Source organism: Acomys minous (assembly GCF_964271855.1).
Source record: "Acomys minous genome assembly, chromosome: 9".
NCBI lineage: Eukaryota > Metazoa > Chordata > Mammalia > Rodentia > Muridae > Acomys > Acomys minous.
The window spans coordinates 38,766,853-38,788,170 of NC_140490.1; the positions used below are offsets into that span (position 1 = coordinate 38,766,853).

General features: G+C 51.3%; 1 protein-coding gene across 1 annotated transcript in view; it reads right to left on the minus strand.

Annotated features, from left to right (window-relative positions):
• The window catches only part of TGFBI (transforming growth factor beta induced), a 29,955-nt gene extending 10,172 nt beyond the window's left edge, over positions 1–19,783 (minus strand). The window contains exons 1-7 of the mRNA XM_084796894.1: positions 19,564–19,783; positions 14,989–15,087; positions 6,980–7,044; positions 5,472–5,632; positions 5,021–5,185; positions 4,618–4,764; positions 1,951–2,092 (exon numbers count right to left, since the gene is read on the minus strand). Of these exons, the coding sequence (XP_084653020.1) occupies positions 1,951–2,092; positions 4,618–4,764; positions 5,021–5,185; positions 5,472–5,632; positions 6,980–7,044; positions 14,989–15,087; positions 19,564–19,697 (913 nt within the window). The 5' untranslated portion in view covers positions 19,698–19,783. The remainder of the gene's footprint in view (positions 1–1,950; positions 2,093–4,617; positions 4,765–5,020; positions 5,186–5,471; positions 5,633–6,979; positions 7,045–14,988; positions 15,088–19,563) is intronic.
• Between the last annotated feature and the right edge of the window lie 1,535 nt (positions 19,784–21,318).

Here is a 21,318-nt window from a genome sequence, read left to right on the forward strand (position 1 = left end):
CACCCAAGCAGGCTCTCAGGCATTCACGACCCCTGTGCAGAGGAAGGTCCAGTCCAGGACATGCCCCACCCTCACACCTACCCCAGGTTCCCAGACTGCTGCTCTCCAGTGACACCAAATCCCTTTGTCTGAGCATCACCATATTTGAGTGTGGGGACCAAAACTGTCCTGTCACAGCTAGGAGGAAGCTCTGAGGTTGGCCTCAGGATGCTGGAGATAGACTCTGAAAGCCAGTCCTGACCCAACTCATTAAAGAAGGGACAAGACTGTGTAGGGCCAAGCATGGAATGCTAGGAATCCCAGCACTCAGAGGCAAGGTTGCCTTGAATTCGAGGCTAGCCTCAGTTACATAGTGGGCCCTGTCTTAAAACAACAAAAAGACCCCATAGGAATGAGGCCTTTGGGGGATCGCAATTCTTAGAAAAGTAATATGAACTCCTGGGGGTGACATAGGGGCCACGAAGGGGTGACAAGGCCAGAAACAGAAGCCAGGCTTCAAGCGAGATATGGCAGCCCAGGGCAGCTTCCTGTCTGCCTGCCAACCGCCTTGAGACAAAACAGGACACTTTTGATGTTGACCCCAACCTGCTTCCTTCAGGTCTGTAGTTATAGCATCAGAGGGCAGGACCCTGCTGTGAGCAAACTGGTCATTGCTTAGAAGAAGCAGATAAGCAAAAGGCTTCTATTGGGGTCTAAAATGAGTTCTGATATCAATGAATAAAAAAAAAGTGCTCTGTACAAATGCTCTTTTAATGCATGTTATAGTCTGGACACTGAATGCTCCTCCCCAAAGGCTGTATGTTAAATGTTTGGCCCCATGGCAGTACTATAGGGAGGTGGGGACAACTTTAAAGAGTAGAGCAAGTGTGGGGCCTTTAGGTCACTTAGTGGCCACCCCCAAAGCCACAGGTTTGTCAGCCATGGGGCCAAGTGATTATGAAATAACACACCCAAGACCGTGAGCCAAAGGAAATCTTTTCTCATTGTAATCTGGTTATCTCAGGTATGTGTGCTGAGATGCAACTCACCCTTCTCCAGGAAGACACACCCCCCCCAGCCCCTGAGACCTACAGACCCCAGCCACGCCCTTTCCCTCACTGAACTCACCAGACCATCTCAACAGCCTGTTTTGAGGCCTGCTGCTTTTACTTCCTTGGGGACACACTTTGGACTGTATTCACTGTGGGGCCCCAGTTCCCAGCCCAGAACAGGTATTTTGGAGAACCGCACCCATCTAGCCACAGAGTCATCTGTGTTTTCTCAAGTGTCCCTTTCCTCCCGTGTCTGGCCTGAAGAGTTTAAATTTACCGGGTGTCTGTAACGCATCAGGCATCTTACGTGGTACACCGCCAAGGTAGGTTTAAATGAAGTCATGCCTAGTGACATTTGGGACAAAGAACATAAGTGGGGTGCATTTTTACAGGGTCTAAGGGTTCATTAGGTAGCTTAGTACCAGTGATCCTTCAGAGGTCCTAGAATTGAAGGGATCAGGAGAAAGGAGAGTGGGCCTCCTCCTAATCTACTTCCCATGCCTAACTTAGGAGCTGAAAGATGGAACCAGCAATGGAAATCAACTGACTACAGAGTCCTACCTATTATTTTTGGTTACCCATAAGGCCTCTGGCCAGACATAGGAAGACATAAAAGGTCACTATAATGATTCCACTTGAAGGATGCCGTCACCACCCACCACACACTTGAATCCTTTTAAAGCTTCACCCATCCACCTGACAGTTTGGCCACTCCAGTTGTTTCCTTTACTTGGCCAGGGTCAGCTGGGCACTCCCACAACTGCCTCTGCTTGGCTTTCCACAGAGACATACAGCCACCAGGGGCAACACAAACCAGGGTTGCAGTGGTCATCATCCTGAGAGTTGTTTCATTAGTATAGGCCTGTGCTCAGGTGGGCTGCTCCAAGGAGGCAGCAGAGAGCTAGCTGAAGGTGCTCACCTCTCAGGGCCTCTGGGTCCCCCAGGATCCGGTTCAAGGTCTCAGAAGGGATCTTCTCAAAGGCCTCATTGGTTGGTGCTAAGAGTGTGAACTGGCCGTCACCCTCCAGCAGGGTGTTGAGTCCTGATGCAGCCACAGCGGCCTGTTTTGGGGAGGGAGGATAGTGCTTCTTAGACTCACCTGGCAAGATGCACACACCCTGGCTATCCCTCCCCTGAGGATCAGAGACACTTAGGGCAGTGCCAAGTGAGAGAGAAGCCTGGCTGAAGTTCTGTCATACCATGGACCCCACGGGCCTTGGCCTGTGCTCTAGCTGTGTTGGCCATCTTGCAAGTGTTGATAATTTTATTCCTTCCCAGCCCTGGGCCTTTATCCTCATTGTTCCCCCTGTCTCTCTTCCTCTTTCTTTGCTTCTTGGATTCCATTCCTTCAAAATTTGACCAAAATGCCATTCCTCTTGGCACAGGTCCCCAGATGAAAGTCAGCCCGGTTGTCATGTCCCAGGTTAGTAGGGATCCCTTATCATATCAGTGATTACGCAGTGCAACGAGCACATGACTCAGGGTAACACAGCATGTAGAATAGCATCCTAATAGCCCAAGGTGCTTCTCACTGCTCCCTGATAAAGGACCTCCTCCTGGACAGCGAGGCCCACAGGATCTTCAGCCCACAGGCCCCCTCCATGCTTCCCTGCCATAGTGGAGCTTCTGAGTGGGGCTGAGCAGCGTAGGCTGTTCTCATCTTTCAGGCTTTACTACTCAAAACATCTCTCCAAAGAAGCTTTTCCTGTCCATCCTTCCCAGGCTACACAGGCCACCTCTCCTGGGCTACACTGGCCTTCTCTCCTGGGCTACACTGGCCTTCTCTCCTGGGCTACACTGGCCTTCTCTCCTGGGCTACACTGGCCTTCTCTCCTGGGCTATACTGGCCATCTCTCCTGGGCTACACTGGCCTTCTCTCCTGGGCTACACTGGCCTTCTCTCCTGGGCTACACTGGCCTTCTCTCCTGGGCTACACTGGCCTTCTCTCCTGGGCTTCACTGGCCTTCTCTCCTGGGCTACACTGGCCTTCTCTCCTGGGCTACACTGGCCTTCTCTCCTGGGCTACACTGGCCTTCCCTCCTGGGCTACACTGGCCATCTCTCCTGGGCTACACTGGCCTTCTCTCCTGGGCTACACTGGCCTTCTCTCCTGGGCTACACTGGCCTTCTCTCCTGGGCTACACTGGCCTTCCCTCCTGGGCTACACTGGCCATCTCTCCTGGGCTACACTGGCCTTCTCTCCTGGGCTACACTGGCCTTCTCTCCTGGGCTACACTGGCCACCCTACCTGGGCTACACTGGCCTTCTCTCCTGGGCTACACTGGCCTTCTCTCCTGGGCTACACTGGCCTTCTCTCCTGGGCTACACTGGCCTTCTCTCCTGGGCTACACTGGCCACCCTACCTGGGCTACACTGGCCTTCTCTCCTGGGCTACACTGGCCATCCCTCCTGGGCTACACTGGCCTTCTCTCCTGGGCTACACCGGCCTTCTCTCCTGGGCTACACTGGCCATCCCTCCTGGGCTACACTGGCCTTCTCTCCTGGGCTACACTGGCCTTCTCTCCTGGGCTACACTGGCCTTCTCTCCTGGGCTACACTGGCCATCATTCATTTACTGACTCCCCCAAGCTGGTCAAGCTTGTTCCAGTCTCATCTGTCTCCCTAGAAAGAATGCTAGCCACTTTGTTAACTCTGGCCCCTGGCATCTAGATCTGAGGAGTGACAGGGTTTAAGAAGCATTTGCTGGAAAGAAAAATGGGTATGGTGCAGTGGGGGCGGGGTCACAAAGAGGACTAAGAAAGAGGAAATTTTTTTTCTGTCAATTTCAACAGCAAGGGGAAGCAACTCAATAGGACTCAGTGCTGATAATGAAAGTTTGTGTTGTCAGCATAGGGTTTGCAATCCCTTATAGACACAGAAGAAAGGCAAGGAGACATCCTTCTTCTGCCCAGACTCCTTAGGGTCCCCTGAACCAGCTAAGACTGCTCTCCAAATGCCAAATCCCCTCAGTGCCCATGCTGGAGTGTGTTCTTCTCTGTTTTGGAGATCCCCAGGGAGGAGTTGCCCCACTTCCGTGTGTGCACTTTGTGATTAGGAAGTTCTTGAATTAGGCAAAACTCCTGACGGGGCAGCCTGTGCTCACTTCCTCCTGTATGGCTAGTGCTAAGGGGAACCGCCTGCCTTTCCAGTTATTAGCCATATGCTTTGGCCCGAGGACAGTCAGGATCCAGCCCTGGAGTCAGAGCCTACACTCCTGAGTCCATACATGAGACATCAAGCTGGGATCTCCGGTCAAGAAGCAGCACGTTGGCCGACCAGCCATTTGTAATGGTGCCCTGTGCGGGAAGGAAGATGAGGAAAGAGGGTCCTCACACTTCTGGACTTTACAGTTCGACCCCAGGGCTCAGAGGACTCTGCTACTGAAACAGACCTCTGGGTTATCCTGAAGAGCCAAGGAAAGGAAAAACTCTACAACAGGGGCATTTCTCAGAGCGACGCAGGCCCAGTGCCTCCATCTGACCACACTTGGAACATCCTTAGTTCCTCCCGCAGAAGGCACCCTTACATGCACCTTTGGGGAAGCCATGTGTCCCCAGCCTGGGCCTCTACTCAAAGTAGTCCCTTACCCGAAGGGTCTCAAAGGTGTCCTCAATCTCAATGATCTGCTGGATATTGTTGGTAACGGTGGAGATGACCTTATCAATGAGATGCACCACGCCGTTGGTCGCATGGTGGTCAGCTTTCAGCAGCCGGGCGCAGTTAACCGTTACAATCTGCCAGAGAAGAAACGGGGACGAGTGGGTAATTCAAGAGGTTCCCAGGAAGGGAAAACAGGGCGTCCACAGCTAGAAGCAGAATGTGTGTGGTGGTGGTAGTGGGGGGCAGCTGATTTACTCTGTAGAGAAGACCCAGGAAGCAAGGGGTTGTCTCACACCACGGGACAGAACCCTGGAAAGCAGCCCCCCAGCTGGGCTAGAGGTAGGCTCGCTGTGGACAGAAGACAGCCCTGGTAACTGCGGATGCCCCTACCCCGTTGGGATAGTGATGGATCTGGATGTTGGAATTCTGGTACATGGAGGTGAGGGCCGTGCCGTGCTTCAGCTCATCTGTCAGGACCCGCCTGTCCACCATGTGGTATCGGAGGGCATTGAGCAGTTCGATGTTGACGTTGCTCACTAGGGAGTCCAGCACTTCCTAGAAAGAAAGGGCGTGACAGTTAAGAAGTGGCAGCCCTGTGCTCAAGGGAGAAGGCCCTGCTCTCAGTGGACCCAGACACCCCTTCTACCAAGGAGCCTCCTTTAGTGAGCATCCATGGGAGGGTGAGAGCACTGGGAGGCACTTGGGCAGGCCTGCTTTAGCTTTCCCTGGGGGTGGGGGGGTTAAGGGAAAGGATGTCTGACACAGAGGAGGGCACTACAGAATCCCACTGTGTGCCCAGGCTCAGGAGAGAGGAATCCCCTGGGCAGAAGGCTCCTCTTACTGCAGGCAAGGAAGCCCAGGCCTCGTTGCTAGGGGCAAAGATGGTGAAGCTGCCGGGTCCCTCCATCTCAGGCCTCAGCTTCTCTGTGCGGTCCGTGTAGAGCTGTGTGGTGGTCGATCCCACAACTCCCATGGTGTCATATAGGTTCGAGAGTGGAAGAGCTGTAGAGGGCAGAGGGCAGAGGGACAGGTGTGAGTCCATCCTGGGCACACACCTGCCCTTGCTTCTTTGTCAGTAAGGACAGTGGGTGCAACTGCAGAAGTGGGTGGGGAAGCCTGCTGATGGAGGTCTTCAAAGCTCACCTGCTCAGAACCACTCAGCAAGTCAACCGGCCCCCTGTGTGGAGCAGCCTAATGGGTGATTTCTAAATTTCTGATTGTTTTAAGCGCAGCAGAGTAAAGCTTTTGCTCCTATGCATTTAGCTAAAGCAGGCAGAAACAGATGGGGGATTAAAGCCTGTTTTAAGATTTCCCTAGTTATTGCCACTTGTTTTCTAACAGCTTTGCGAGAGTGAGAAAGAACTATTAATCTTCCAGGTCTCTGGCGTAGTTTTCAGAGCTGCCCGCGGTTGCAAAGGGCCCTCATAGATGGCAACTGGATGTTTAGTTATTGGCTTTCCAAGACAGATCCACTATGTAGCCCCAGGCTGGCCTTCAAGTCACGGCGATCCTCCTGACTCAGCTCTCTGAGAGCTGGGGTGACAGATGTGTGCCACCATTCATAGCCAGATGTTCGTATTTAAATGGCCTGAAGCCTGAAACCATCACCTTGAAGTTAAGTCACCTCCCGCACCCCATGCATAGGCCAGCATCTTCATCCCATCTTATTTCTTCAACTGCTCTTCTCCTTGGGTCATCATCAATGTGATGGCCCTGGCAACAGTAACTATATCATTGTAATGTTGACACTAAGCCAAATTGCTTTCTCTTTTAAATCTCTGTTCATACCTTGATTGTAAAACTGCCTCAGATTTCAAAGCTAGAACAAAACACAAACCCTACATGATTGCACTAAACGTGCTGATAAAATTCACAGGCATCAGGCTAGCTTTGGCCCAATGTAGCCATTTGGGGGGGGGGGCCCTTTGCTGCCTATAGGCAAGCCCACATAGCCTGCTGCTCTTCTTCTGCTGTACTGCAGAGGCCAGGGACCATGCTATCCTGTCTTATCCCCAGCAGGGCTCATGGGAACTGGATGGGCTAATAGGCTAGCCTTGTTGGATGCTCTGAGAACACTGCCAGCACTGATGACAAGGCCAGAGCCTAAGACCACTGGGAAGAGGCTGGGCAGACTAGAGCGGGCTTTTCTCCACCTGCTGGGTGAGTCAGGAGCAGCATCAGAGAGGTGCTGTTCTCACCTTCCACCAAGGCCCCAGTGAGCACACGGGAAAGATAACTCAAAGTCATGCTCCCCACCCGGTTGTGACTCTATTGCCTTTGCATGGTACATCTTCCTTGTATCTTGCCCTTCTGCCCTACCCACCCCCAGGCAGTGCCCGGCTCATTCACCTGCTGGGCAGCCTTTCTCTCCTGGGACCTTCTCATATCCAGGGCAGCACTCGTAGCTGATGACTCTGTAAAGAGAGACACGAGCATGTCAGGCTGCACACCACTCTCTCCTTTGGATGCTCTCCAGGTGGATGCCACAGGGACGACGGAATGCTGGCAACAGGTATAGCATAGCATCTTTCCCCCAAGACAGAGAGTGCTCTGCTGCGATTGTACTGCTCAGTGGTCAGGACCCTCTCACTTCTCAGCCTTGTAGAATGTTTCTGATGGTTGCCAGCACCTCAGCCAACAACTGGAAAACCCTGTGAAGGAGCCAGGAGCACTACGCAGTCCAGTGTTGCTTCTAGTTCTGAACTTACCTTACAGCTGCAGTCCCACTTCTTCTCTGGGTCTCTGCAACATCATGTGTAAAATGCATGTGTGCAGGGGGGAGTCTCTATTGTCTTCGCTCCTGCTACTTCAGTGCTTGGTTTAATAACCCCAAAGTCAGGGCATGGGTGATCGTTGTGTTCTCTCAGGTTTTACAAATCAGATTTCAAATGAAAACAGAGGGCCTCCTAATAGAGACACCTGTTTTGCTATTTATTTACATTAAAATCTTATTTAATGCATGTTTATGGTTTCACATTGAAAATATATCAGTGGTTATTTACAAGCTACCCCCCTCCACCTGCACACTCATCTTCAACCTTCCCAATGTCAACAATTTGCAAGAGCCTCTGCATTTGGATGGGGACAAGGTGTGCAGGGCACTTTAAAATCATTTGTTCAGAAAATTACAGATGTCTGTTCTCCTTGCCCCCAAGAAACTCATCATGGGACACTGTCTGGATGTCACAAAACAAGCTTCAGTCAACCTGGTGCTCTGTGGAAGCCTCTCAAATAGCATTGCCAGGAAAGGAGCCGGAAGCCCTGTGCTGAGCCCACAGAGGCTCAGGCTCCAACTGCCTCCCCTCCCCCATCCCTTTCCCCCAAGGCCTGGAGCCAAATGCAAACAACCCAGTCCCCTGCCCCACCCCACCCCCACCCCCACTTTCTTTTCCATACAAGAGATTTGTCAATCTTGTTCTTGCTGGGATGACATCATCAGAAAAGAGTCAGGCCCGCTGGGGAAGAAATGTGGCGCTGGGGTAGGGCTGCGTGCTGAGGAGGCCTCTGGTTCTACTGTGCCAGCGGGAGGCAGCAGCTGGCTCTTGTGAATTCATTTGGAGTCCATTTAGGAAAGACTCAGTTAAGTGAAGATGAAGGCTGCTACTTGGGGAATGTTTCAGGTTCTCAGACTGCCAGGGAACTACAGGTGTCACTTGGCTAGACATGCCCTCCCACCAAAGGCTATACACTTCCCTGTGCCCTGCTCTCTCCACCCTCCAGCCTTCTCTTCCACAGCCTACCTCCCATCTGTTCCTTCTTACCTTGACTCCTGTACTTAAAGGACTAAATAGACTGTGACGTCAGGGCCGACACTGACCAACCCACAATTGCTAACCTCTGCACCTGCGTGCCTATGTCACCTCTGCTGCTGAAGGACTTGCAGGGGCAAGAGTGCTCAGGAGAAGCCGTCCATCCGAGGAGGCTCCCTTTAGTGGCCACTGGGGTAACCTTGGGAACCCACCTCTTTCTGTGGTCTGTTTTCTGGCCCACAGAGTAAAACATAATTAAGCCAGCTGATCTAAGTTCCTTCAGCCCCAATGCAATCATGTCAATAAGCCGAGGGACATCTCACAGAATTTAAGAAACGTGTTCAAAGGAAAGCAGTGACTGTCAACTTCCTAGCTCAACCCAGGCAGGGGCCTCCCCAAGCCCGAGCTATAGCACCAGGACCCTGCCCACCACCTGCACCCCAGGATGCTAGGTTTCTCGGATAAATACCAAGGCTTTATGGCAAGATGGCTCAGCAGGCGTATGCTGTCAAGCCTGACGACCTGAGTTCAATCCTTAGAGCCTACATGGAAGAAAGAGCAGATGCCTGGGGGCTGTCCTCTGACCTCTGAATGAGCACCTACACACACACACACACACACACACACACACACACACACACACACACACACCAAACAAACAAACAAACAAATATATGTAAAAACAATACCAGGGTTCTATGACTGGAGTTGGGGAGGTGGAATTAGGTGTTGTCTTTGGAGTGTTCAAGGCAAAGTGTTTCTGGTAGGCTCCCTGCACCTGGCCCTCACAGCACCTGGACAGTACTCTGCTGTCATGCAGAGAAGGCTTCTGTACCACAGGCCTTAGCAGAGGTTTGTTCTCCAAGGCTATAAAGCAGCTTATGGGGCAATCTTGCCTGGGACTCTTTGAGCTGGCAATCTCCACATTGGGCTGCCCTATCTTTCCTGTGCCAGGCTCCATTACACATAGGAGGCTCCTCTTGGAGAACATGCAGGCTTTGTAAGCACGGAGCTTAAGCCTGGCACCACCTCCCTAGGGCCCAGCAGGGAAGGATGGAATCTACGGGTGCCTCTCCTGGCATGTCCCCAGTTCCCAGATGCCCCTTCACAGAAAGGACCAGAACACTGGCCTCTGCATCTTGTCTCATCAGCTAGATTCTGATTAAAGGCGTCCAGCAGGCTTTGGTTTGGCCACGCACAGTGCAGTACATAAAAACCTCAGGCGGGAACAAGCACACACTCCAAGGCAATGAGTTACTAATTACCTTGTTCCAGATTCTCAGGATAGAATGAAAATGAGGGCGGTGCCTCGTTTTTATTTTAGATGAAGGAGAGACGTAAAAAGATAATGTCAGCACAAGGTCAAGGTGTAGGGGTGCTGGGATGCTCTTCCCCACATATATCTGGTGTTTTCACTCGGATCGCGATGGGGGAGAAGTCTATTTCCCTCCAGATGTATTTTCCTCTATAGTTAATATAAACGGAAAACATTCGCTCACTCTCCCAGATGTGCAGCATGGTCTGGATGCTGTTCTAGCTGCAAGAGACAGGAGACTAACAAGGTTGTGGAGTAAGGAGTGGACACAGAGCCCATCTCCTGTGATGGGAGACTCTCAAAATGCCACTCTGCCTGAGGTGAACTACACTCAGTGGCTCATTTTCTGAATACAGGGGCAAAGGTGGTTCTGGAAGTTTCCAGTTGGAAATCAGGGATTTTCCCAGCCGACTCTGCCACTGAAGCCTCCAGAGCCTATTGAGGCATGAGTTGAGTTAAGAACACGGAGTTATGGCATTTTCCATATGGATGGGACTGCATTCTGGTGGCTGCTGGATGCAGACTGTGTGTCCCAGATCCTGGGTCCATTGTCTGATGACAGGTTTTGGTGCTTACCCTCACACCAGTTGTCACAATGACCACCAGACGTGAAGGAAGCCACCAGGAGGTGACTGGTGACGCTGGACCCAAGGGTGTCTCTGACTCCAAGAGGATTTGTTTCTGGGACCCTGGCTACAGATCTGGACTGTAAAGAGAGACCTGGGACAATCTACTTGCTCCCTTGGGTACCTGTGGCATTGCTGACCCTACCTGCCAGGCTTGGTTCTCCCTGGGGATGGCACAGAGTAGCCAGGCCTCCCCATTTCTCAATGGACAATGTTCAATGGGATATGTAAGTTTTTGGAGCCTCAGCATTCCCATTTGTAAATGAGATTTTATTTATTATTTGATAATTCCACATACTGCTTGGTCAGGGAATGACTTTGGGGACTGAACTGGCAAACATACACACAACACATCAGTGTGAGCTGTATTCTAAGTACTCGGTATGGATCTTCTAAAGCAAACAGGCGAGAACAAAAACACACCATCCCCAAGAAAGGTTGAAATTGAAGCTCACTTATAATCTAGTATAACAAACAGAGCCCCCTCAAAAGTAAAACCCTCCATGAGGCTGCTGATCAGATCCCACTGTGACAACTATAAACACAGCAGCAAGGGCTGTTCTTAGCTTCCTGGCACTTGCTGTGACAAATTGCCACAAACTCGGTGGCTTAAAATATTACAAATTTATTGTGTTACAATCCCAAAGTTTAGAGTCAGAAATCAGCCTCGAGAGCCTAATGTCAAAGGCCATGATCCTTTCAGAAGCTGTCAGGATAATCTTCTCCCTGCCCTCTAGCTTCTGGAGGCTGCTGTCTTATTCCTCAGCCTGTGATGGCATCACTCTAGCTTTGGATTCCTGCAGCACACCCTCTTTTTCTCTGACTCGGCTGCCCCCCTTTTACAGGGACCCACTTCAAGTTGGCACCCCAGTCACTTCTGTGATGTTGCCTTTCCCATGTAAGGGGATGTATTTACAGGTTCCAGATTAGGATGTGGGCATCTTTGGGAGGGTCATTACCCCACACTGTACAACAGAGCAAAACTCCACACCAGCTAAGCAGACCCCTAGGTTACAGAATGGTCCGGATCTACAGTTTTTCAAAAGCGCTGCCTCATGGTGTGGAAGCTCAGTCTCTGTTGTCTTACAGCAGGTTATGGATGGAGCAGGATCTACGCACAAGTGTGGTCCGGGGCCGGGGACAGTGCAGTCAGCTCTGACCACCCTCTTCTGGGACCAAGGTGAAGAGATGCATGGGAGGGAGAAAAAGGGCGGATTCCACTTTTGTGCCAGAATGGCATCGGCAAGAAGTCGACCTAGCTGATGGGACGGTGCTGGGATGCCCCCGCTGGCTTCCAATGTCTGATCCCTGCAAATGCAACACTGAAGGGCAAACAATACCAGCTGCTGGAGACATGGGAGTGCCTTGCTAGTTCATCTCGGCTCCAGAAAATGGCTTCGTGCTGCCAGGGGAATAACTTAAAGACTTTGGGATAGCCTACTATCGCCCTATCTGCTAGCTGCCACACTGGCCCTCTGTACCACCTTGAGGATGCTGTAGCTCCAGCCATGGCTGTGACATCCCACTGATGTCGGCTTCAATCTGTCTGTTGAGCAGACCTCCACCTCCCCTCCACCCCATCCTCACATAAGAGGCCTGCGGAGAAGTAGCCAGGCTTCTTTCTAGAGCCACACATACAAACTTTATGGTTCCCTGTCAAACCAGGCCTTGAAATCACAAGAGTAGGCTGCTGTCTGTCACCTACAAATACCTTTGTCTGATGAGCTATTGTGCCACTTGGGTACTCTACCGCTGTAAAGTAAAAGCTGAACTGAATGTCTAAGTTCAGACAGAATCCACTCAGGCCATCCCCCAGGTACCCCCTGCCAACTATGTTCCACAGTAAAACTGCAAGACACATTTTGGTGCTTTGATACACAGCACCAGAGTCTCAGGTTCTTTTCTCCCTGGAAACACAGACAGCGACTGTTAGGAGACCCAGAGCCTTCATTGCTGAGAACCATGCTGAGTGTGGTAGGGTCATCCCTACCCTCCAGAACAGCATCCAGAGCCTCACACACAAAGACAAGGGGTTCCAGGCTCCAGACACACTAGGCCTGTTCCCATATCTCTGGTGACCTCACATGACAAGATCTTTACCTCCATACTTGGCGCTCATCACCTATTTCCAGCGGCACCATTTCCTTCTGGCCTCAGGCCCCTTGAGGACCTGGACATCTCATCTCAGAACGCACTTCTGATACAGCCCCGGGACCTCGTGCTGAGGAAATGCCAGTGCCCATGCTGGCTGGTCAAGACAGACCTCTGCTCCTACCACCCCACTTCTGGTTCCCAGTCAACATCCAAGGCACCCTAGGCACCTCTAGGGACTCACTCTCCCAGGATGACATCAATTTGAGCCAGTACGGCCCCCACCGAGCTCTTAATTGTGGTCCTATGATGGTGAGAAGGCACGTCCCCTGGAGGCTTCCCTCCTGTGCACACAGATGTCCTGTGAAGCTCTCAGTCCTTAAGGACAATGCAGATGCGTTCCATCTCTCCCTCTTCCCCTCCCTCTGTCCCCTGGGTCTCTTCCAAGCCAGCTCCACCTTCCTGAGGCCAAGGCCGCACGTGATGTTCCATCTGGGATCGTAAAGTTTTTTTTTTTTATCAGTTCATGTTTTCTTCTACTCACTTCCTCTTTTTCTGAGGCTTTCCCGAAGCAGCAGCACATCCAGGAGTTGGATGTGATTATCTTTTTTCCTTTTAGCTTCGTGAGCTTACATGAAAGTCCGGCTGGCCTTGGGCCTTGACTGAGCCCACTGAAAACATCATTCTCACATCCACAGCCCCACACATCTTCCTCTTACTGGAGCTGGTGGTCACCCTGCCCCCCTGCACTCGCTGGGGTGAGAGGGCTATCTTACTCACAAGCTCAGGCTAAAGGAGAGCACTTTATCAGGAGCGGTCTGTCGGCGCACACCCTGTGCCTTGTGCCTCATCCTAGCACACAGAAAAAAGGTAGGAGGGGTCAATAAGCCAACACAACTCACTGTGTGTCAGGGAACTGTGTCAAGTTACCGTGAATTCCTCAGTGAAATGCTATCACACAGGGCCATCTGAAACAGCACGGTAATGCCACCCTGGGGGCCAGCTTGCTTACAGCAGCTCTGTAAAACCTGAGGCTCTGACATGAAGATTTGTTGCTTAACACCAGCACATTGGTCACCTTCCAAGAAACAATTACATAGGGCCCAACTTCAAGTTTAATTAAGCAATTAGTGTTTGAGTAGATCACGCATACATGAGAGCACTGGTCCGCACAAACGGTATTGGTTTTTAAAACCTGGGTGTCCAGCAAGGAAGCTCCATTGAATTTGCACAATCAGTTTTTGTTCTAAAGAGCAGAAATTTCTGGTGAGTATCTGTTCACTGAGCCAGTCATGAAACTCTCAGAGGCTAAACTGTCCATCAGGTGGGAGCTGCAGCCGTGGACTGTGCAGAGTCTCACAGAGAGCGATGGTCTCGCTCCTGTTCTGCCCTGTGAGACCAGGATCAGTAACTACATTATACAGTGGGAGCCCCACACGCTGTGGTGTCTAGGGAAGAGCAGTCTCCTCCTCCCAGCTGCAGACAGTTGCTTGAAAGCAGGCCGAACACATTTTAGACAACCTCTCACACTGGGGTAAGTGCAGGGAAACCTTCCCATTTCACAGAAAAGAGGAGGGTGAGGCCCCCACGAGTGACTCAGGAGGTCTTGCCTGGCACATCTTCCCTTCTTAGCTCTGAGATGTGTTGACTGTCAGTGCCAATGTCGATTAGGTTTCCAGGAGTTCTGTCAGAACATGCATTCAACTGCTTCCACCAGGCAGCCAGGCAGTGAGGGCGAAGGCCACTCCCATCAACAAAGAGAGGCGCCCACAAGGCCTACTGTGACTACTGCACTCTGTGGGTTTGCCCTTCCTTCCACACGTGTGGTCTGCATTTGCATATTCTGGGGTTGTAGTTCCGATAAGCAGGACCATATTCCTCCCCTTGTGTGTGTTACTCAACTCAACCCTCATTAGAATAGCGGGTCCTTCCGCTGTGTCCATTTTGCACACAAGGTAACTGAGGATACAAAAGATGAACCATCCCCAGGTAAGTAAGTGGCAGAGTCAGGATCTGAGCTGCCATCCGAGCCTGTGTCTTAATTTGCTATGCTGCTTCCTGGTGTGAAATTTTCTAGCCACTCAGACTTTTTGAGGTGCTTACCTTGACACTTGTTGAGCAAGGTTGACCCTTGGGATGAATTCACCAACAGCTTTTCATTCCCAGAGTCACATAGCTCCTTTGAATAATTGTGTCATTTAGTGAAGACTGAAACAGTCACATGCCAAGCCCGCACACACACTCAACCCATTCACGCTTCTTGAAACCCCAAACTGCCCTAATAACCATTACTACTATGTCTTGTCAGCACCCCTAAAAATCTAAAATACAGTTGATCAGCTTCTCAAAATGTCAAGGCCCGCATACATTCCCTGACATGTCTGTCCTTGTGTCTTCTCATCTTCTTAGTCAGTCTGGCCTTTTCTGGAGCTAGCCAGACCAGGGCACCTGAGACTGACTCTCTCTCTCTCTCTCTCTCTCTCTCTCTCTCTCTCTCTCTCTCTCACACACACACACACACACACACACACACACACACACTGACCTCCTTGGTCTTGCATGGCTTGAGATACTCACGTTGACTTGCCACAGATCTTTCTCTGATACCACTGCTTGCAGTTGGTGAAATATTTCTTGTTGGTACCAATGACCTTCTGTACAGCACACACATTGGGGCTGGAAACAAAAGCAACCGTGTCAATGAGATGGTCAGAAAGTCAGCCCACACCAAGGTCTAGAGAGACAGCCATTTTGGTGGTTTGGAGTTAACTTAGGTACGGGCTTTGCACATCCTCCCTCCTCCCTCCCCATAAAAACTTTTCCTCAAATAAATTCTTCAAGTCTTATTAAGTGTCAGTGAAAGCACCTTAGAGGTTTAGGTTACAGGTTACAGACTGAGAAAACGAGCAAAATCTAAGTGCTATTGCTGAGACATGCCAGCCTTCCTCTCTCTGTACCTGCCCTGAGCACAGACTTGGCATCCCAGTGTGTGTCACGGGTCTTCTTGTCAAGAAGGGAAGGCTCCCAGTGCTTCTCAGCCAGCCCCAATGACATGCTCTGCGTGTCTAGACCAGCTGCCTGGCTCCTGGGACAACACACTGTGAGTATCCACCCTGTAAACTAGGGTGCAGGGCCAGCTGCTGTCAGGGCTGACAAGGAGTGCTCTGCCACTTAACTCTCCATTGCCCATTGCTCAGAGCTGCTCCCCCACTGCCCCCCAAAACTTTCTTCCCTATTCTAACTTGGAGCGCAGGTCTTACTTTGTGCTGGGTACCAAGAAGACCTGTGACTGATACATCACGGATGTTCCCTCTCTCCATCTACCCTCAAAAGAACCATAAAGAGTTCTTGGTCTGGATAGAATCAATGGTGAAACAGGCTCATTGGAAACAGTCCATAACAATTTGGTTTAAAAACATCTTCAATAACTTGGGAAAAGCGGAAGCAAACGCCCTGCATTTCTGCTGAGAAGGCTTTTCTGGAGTTGGAGAATGCTGTTTGAATCTATTTCCTTCTCCTGAGCAACCAGAATGGCGCTCAGGCCAGGTGATGGTGGTGCTTTCTTTGCAGATCCTGAGGCAAGGGAGCAGCCATCTTGCATGGTGATGATGGTGCGGCTTTTCCTGAGCAGGCAGCAGGAGGCATCTGACTGAATCATAAGTCAGGAGAACAGAGAAAACAGACTGAGTGTGTTCACAAGATTTCCATGCTCAAACAGCTTCAAGTGCATTCAAATGTGGGCAGCTTCTTCAATAGCAATCCTCAACACTTTAAAAAGGCAATGGAGAGGCAGGGGAACTGCTCTGAGTTCAAGTCGAACCTGGGCTACACAGCAAGTTTGAGGGTCATCTCAACTTTGCTTCAACTATCTATCTATCTAACTAACTAACTAACTAACTAACTAACTAAGGATTCCATAGCATCCTTTGACGAGCGTGGTATTTGGGGGTCCGTGGCGACCACCTCATCATTTGGACAGTGTCCGCAGTTGGGTGCTTGGATATTTCTTTTACATATGAAGAATATGCCTGTTTTCTATAGTTGTACAACAGACAACAGTAAGTGAGCAGAGCAGGCGTGAGATCAGGGAAGTGATACAGATGAGAAAGGCCAAACTTGACAGATGACAGATGTCAGCTGACTGTCGCTGGGTCTCACCAGGTGCTTAGAGGCTGTGCAGCCATCGATCCATGCATTTCACTGTCCTTGAATACAACACCTTCCACCGACACACACACACACACACACACACACACACACACACACACACACACACACACATACCATGGGCCACACTCCAGCCCCAAATCATCCTTACTGCTGCTGTACAATCCCAGAAGTTCTCCTGTCCAACTGAGTAGGAAATAATTACTGTGGATGAATTCCCCGCAGCTCTCCACGGGCGGCCGGCGGCTCTTCAGTGAGTCTCTGTGGATTTGGCTCCAACAGCCCTCTCCCACGCAGAGTGAGTTTCCACTGTTCCTGCCCCTGTGTCAGGAGCAGCATCTGGGGGTAGGGATAAGCTGTGGCCACAGGAAATCTATGCTGAAATGTAATCAAAACGAGCAGGCCATTTCTGGGCTTCTGTCTTAAGACCAGAGACTCTGCTATTTGACTTGAATCTGAAAACCAAGGGCTTTTGAAACGTCCATCCAGTTTCTCTTAATGCTGCTCAAAATTGTGGCTTCACTTTTGCCTTTTTTGCTCTAGTACTCCCCCCTCCAATAGTAACACAGATCCAGCTGGGAGCCAACAGACCACCCAGCAACCCCTACTCTCTCCTACCAGTTTTCCTGGTTTTCGACCTTAAGCATCTGCTTCACCCCCCCCCACCACCACCACCACCATCCCGTAAAACAGGAACTTTGCAGCAGCTTTCACTGTGCTGGGGGTGGGGGGAGGAGAGTGCAGCAGGGTGGTGGGTGACTGCACTGCTGCCCAGGGGCTAGGTACAGTGTCATTTCCCTCCCTTGTGGGACACCCTGCACTTCCTTAAACTTCCCCTTTCTCCAGCTCTCACTTTGAATAAAAGGGCTGGAGCTGGAACAAGGTTATCCATCTGCACAGGGCGCCACACCCATGCGTGCAAGGCCAGGCAGTCCCGTGTTTTGTTTTGTTTTTTTTTCAAGGACAGTTAGATCAGAGTAAATGCAACTATGCCTGTAGCCATTTGCCATGGCTTGTGTGTCTGGGCATCCAGAGTTCCCTTGGGGAGGGGTGCTGTTGTGGTCTTTCTTATATTTGATTTTGAGATAGGGTCTCTTTAAGTTTGCCCACCTTTTGCCCCTAGCCTCAGGAGTAGCTGGGATTAAAGATATGCATGACCCTGCTCAGCCTATTGTAGATGACTTAGTGCAGGTTTTCCAACACAGTGTGAGAAGCACAGGGGACACCTCTAAATCATTTGCTCATTTTTGTGCTTGGCTGGGAACACATGCCACAGTGAGTTGTGAGATGACTTTTTGGAGACTGGTTCTCTTATTTCATGTGGGTCATCAGGCTTGCCAGCAAGGCCCTTAGCTGAGCCACCTCACCGGCCCATATCTGAGTTTTTTAAAGGCTCCCGTTTTCTTGATAATCAATGTCCTGGACTCTGAAGGGAAGGAGGTTGGCGTCAGAGATAGATCTTACATGGTATTCTTTAGAGACCTTTCACTGTTGCTGTGGCATTACTGCTCTGGGTGACAACACTTCAGTGTGAGCTCTGGAGACCTTTTTAAGGATGGACAGAACATTCGAAACTAAATCCAATAGGCAAAAAAGGCACCAGGACCAAAGGTGACCCAGGCAGGGATGGTAGAAGCTTCAGGGGTCACTGTTTGGCTTTGAGGCATCAAATCTGCCCTCTCAACCTTCCATGCGCACAGCCTAAGTTTTAAAAAAAAATGACCCCAGGACATTTCCATTGCTTTCCCTTTTCAGGAGGATGTGTTGTTGAGGCCTGGTCCCATTCTGCCTGTGGCCAGTCCTGCACCTAGCAGCTTGTTTCCCCCAACCACTGAGCACCAGAGAGGCTATAAGAGACCTGAAAGCCACATGCAGAAAAAAAGGGTAACTGCTCCGTAAAAGTGACAGCCTTTACCCAAGTTCAGAGCATACCCAGTGTTGGCGGCTGTAGTTTTGTCTGGGTCTACAGAGACAACTCTCACTAACCACGTGGTTTGTTTTATCTTTAGATCTGAGAGTCGAGCACAGCCTGGGGTGTGAATGACTGAGCACAGAGGCATCCTGGCCTCCCTTCCAGTCATTACTCCACTCTTTCCATAGTTTCCCCTAGTACAGACGATGCTGGTGCACCCCCCCCCCACCCCCGTAGGCTCAAAATGCAAGAAAGCCGGGCTGTGTTTGAAGCCCGCGTGACCTGATTTTGTGTAGAAGAAACACGGTGTAGACTGTCTGTGCCAGTCTCTTCAGCAGGGCAAACCCTCGCCAGAGCGTGTCTCCTAAAGCCCACACATCTGCAGTGTCTTGGAGGAATACCCGAAGCACCACTGGTGCATGGTTTACAAAGCTGGCTGTCGCTTTAAGACAGATTCCACTCCTGACTCCAGGGCATACTGCACGGCAGGCTGGTATCTTCTTAGGACTCTGTTTCCCTGATCTTCCAACACGTATAAAGGACGGTGAGTTCTGCTCTTCATTTGTTGCCAGAAAGCACTGCTGGTGGTTAGTGTTTAGGTGCAGAGCAATGCCACGTGCACAGGAACTGTTGGCACCTAGGGTCCTGCCACCTGGTAAGTCCAGTCTCATTCCAGGAATCCCTGGACAGTGACCTGCCTGGGCTCCCCCTCTGCAGCGGACACCTCAGAGTGATGGTGATTCTACGCTGAGCTGCCAATGCCCCCTTCTACTAGAGTCAGGAGAGGAGGCTGAAACCCCCCTAGGCTGTTTCGTGTACTTTGGTCCGGCTCTGCGGTCACTGGCCAGTGCCCCCAACCCTTTCACCACAGAGCGGTCCATTGGATCCCAGCATCCTCGTCATCCTACAGTCCTTCCCTCCATGCAAGGTTAGTCCCTTTGTGCACTGGCTGATTTTCCCTCAGACTTTGTCCCCTGAACCCCTGGCCGGCTACGATGACATCCCCAGCGGAGTGCACTGGCATCTCAGAGACCTGTCCTTGCACCATGCACCACAGAATGTCTGGGACTTACCCGTGTTGGCGGCCCCGTAGCCGGCTGTGCTGCAGCACCAACTGGTAGGGGGACTTGGAGGGGCCCGCCAGGGTCCCAGCGGGGCCCAGAGCTAGTGCCAGAGCCAGGGTCAGCAGCCGCACAAGGAGCGCCATGGAGCTGGAGCACCCGCAGACCCACGAAGGAAGCTGGCGCCCGCAGAGGCACTTGGCGAAGTGAGAGGCACAGGGTAGCGAGCGCTGGGTTTAGTAGTGAGAGGGAGGGAGCGGCCGTGGGAGGGGAAGGGCTGCCTGCAGCGCCTCCTAGCCAAGCCACTACTAAGCACCCGCGCCCTCCTGCACAGCCCAGCCCGCTCAAGTACCCTCCTCCCACTTCGCACAAAGTGCGCGTCTGAAGGAAAGCGCCCTCAAGTTTCACTCTTTCTTTAGGTTTTCAGTGCCTGGAGCCCAAAGTTACCGCTATAGCAAACTGCAGGAAGCTAGAGAGGGTCTGTGCGGACTCCCACAAACTTTGACCTGTCACACTGGCCTCTGCAGCCCAGGCCAGCAGCATCAGCCATGCCGATACAGGAGATACAGGATACACTACAGATGAAGAGCAAATCTTCCTGTTGACAGACATAGATACAGGGGCAGGGTGGGGCTCACACCTTAGCATTAAGGAATCCCTCAAAGATGAGCTCAAAGCAAGCACCTATTAGTCACCCTCCACTTAACTGGAACTACTAGCTCCAGGGATGAGCTCCCAGTTGTGAGAGAACATGGACCTAGCAAAGACAATGCCTTGGGGAGTCCGGAGTAGGCACCTGGCCCAGGCAAAGTCTGACCGCATCTGCTTTCAGATCTGAAGTCTGAACTGCATTTAGCTAGGCAAAAAGAGGATGGATTAAGGGGAAGCAAGCTATCCGGTTGACCAAAGCATGCTGGGTAGAGAGACAAGAGTAGGGCAGAAGACAGGAGTGCAGCAAGGATCCAAGCTAAGAAGCCTGCCAGTGTTAGGGGCAAGCAAACGGCACTGTCAGTGTCAGGAGCAGGCTTTGAGAAGACCAGTTAAAAATAAGGCAAAATAGGAGGCAGGAGGGTCAGGTGAGCAGGAGGGGACCACACAGGAGCTTGAGCTACTGTGATAAAGGTGGAGATGGAGGGAGAAGCGATGGAGGTATACCTGGGAGATAATGGTCTCCAGGGGGCATAAAAGCTAACAGGGTTAGCCTTGATTACCCACTGGCTTGGACTGACAAATGCCCAGGGGCATCATGCATCTACAATGTTCTTTCCAAAGAAGAGTAGCCCGAAGGTAAAGGCCTGTTTTATATAGGGGTGCCATCATACCACGGGATGGGGTCCTGGGTTGAATAAAAAGGAGGAAAAGAGAAGGTAAGGTGAGCAAGAGCATCCCCATGCTCTGCCTCGTGCTCCACAACAATGTGAGCAAGCAGCAGCCTCCCGCTACCTGCCTTCCCAGCCACGGTGGTCTGCACCCTCTGAACAATGGGCCCTCAGAACTGTGAGCCAAAAACAAACCCTTTTCTCATAAACTGCTTCTTGTTAAGTATTTGGTGCCAGCAGTGAGCAAAGTAACTAACATACCATGTACTGGAGGCCAAGGGGCATCAGGGATGAATGAGTAAGGTGTGTGAGGTCTGGGCGTCATGGTGGCTGTCGCCGCTGCTTTTCATATGACGGGCACGGAGATGGGTACACTTTGCCAGGGAAGGATGAGTAGCTTGGGACCGGAGGAGCTTGAGGTACGCATGATTCATCTTAGAGGAATGTC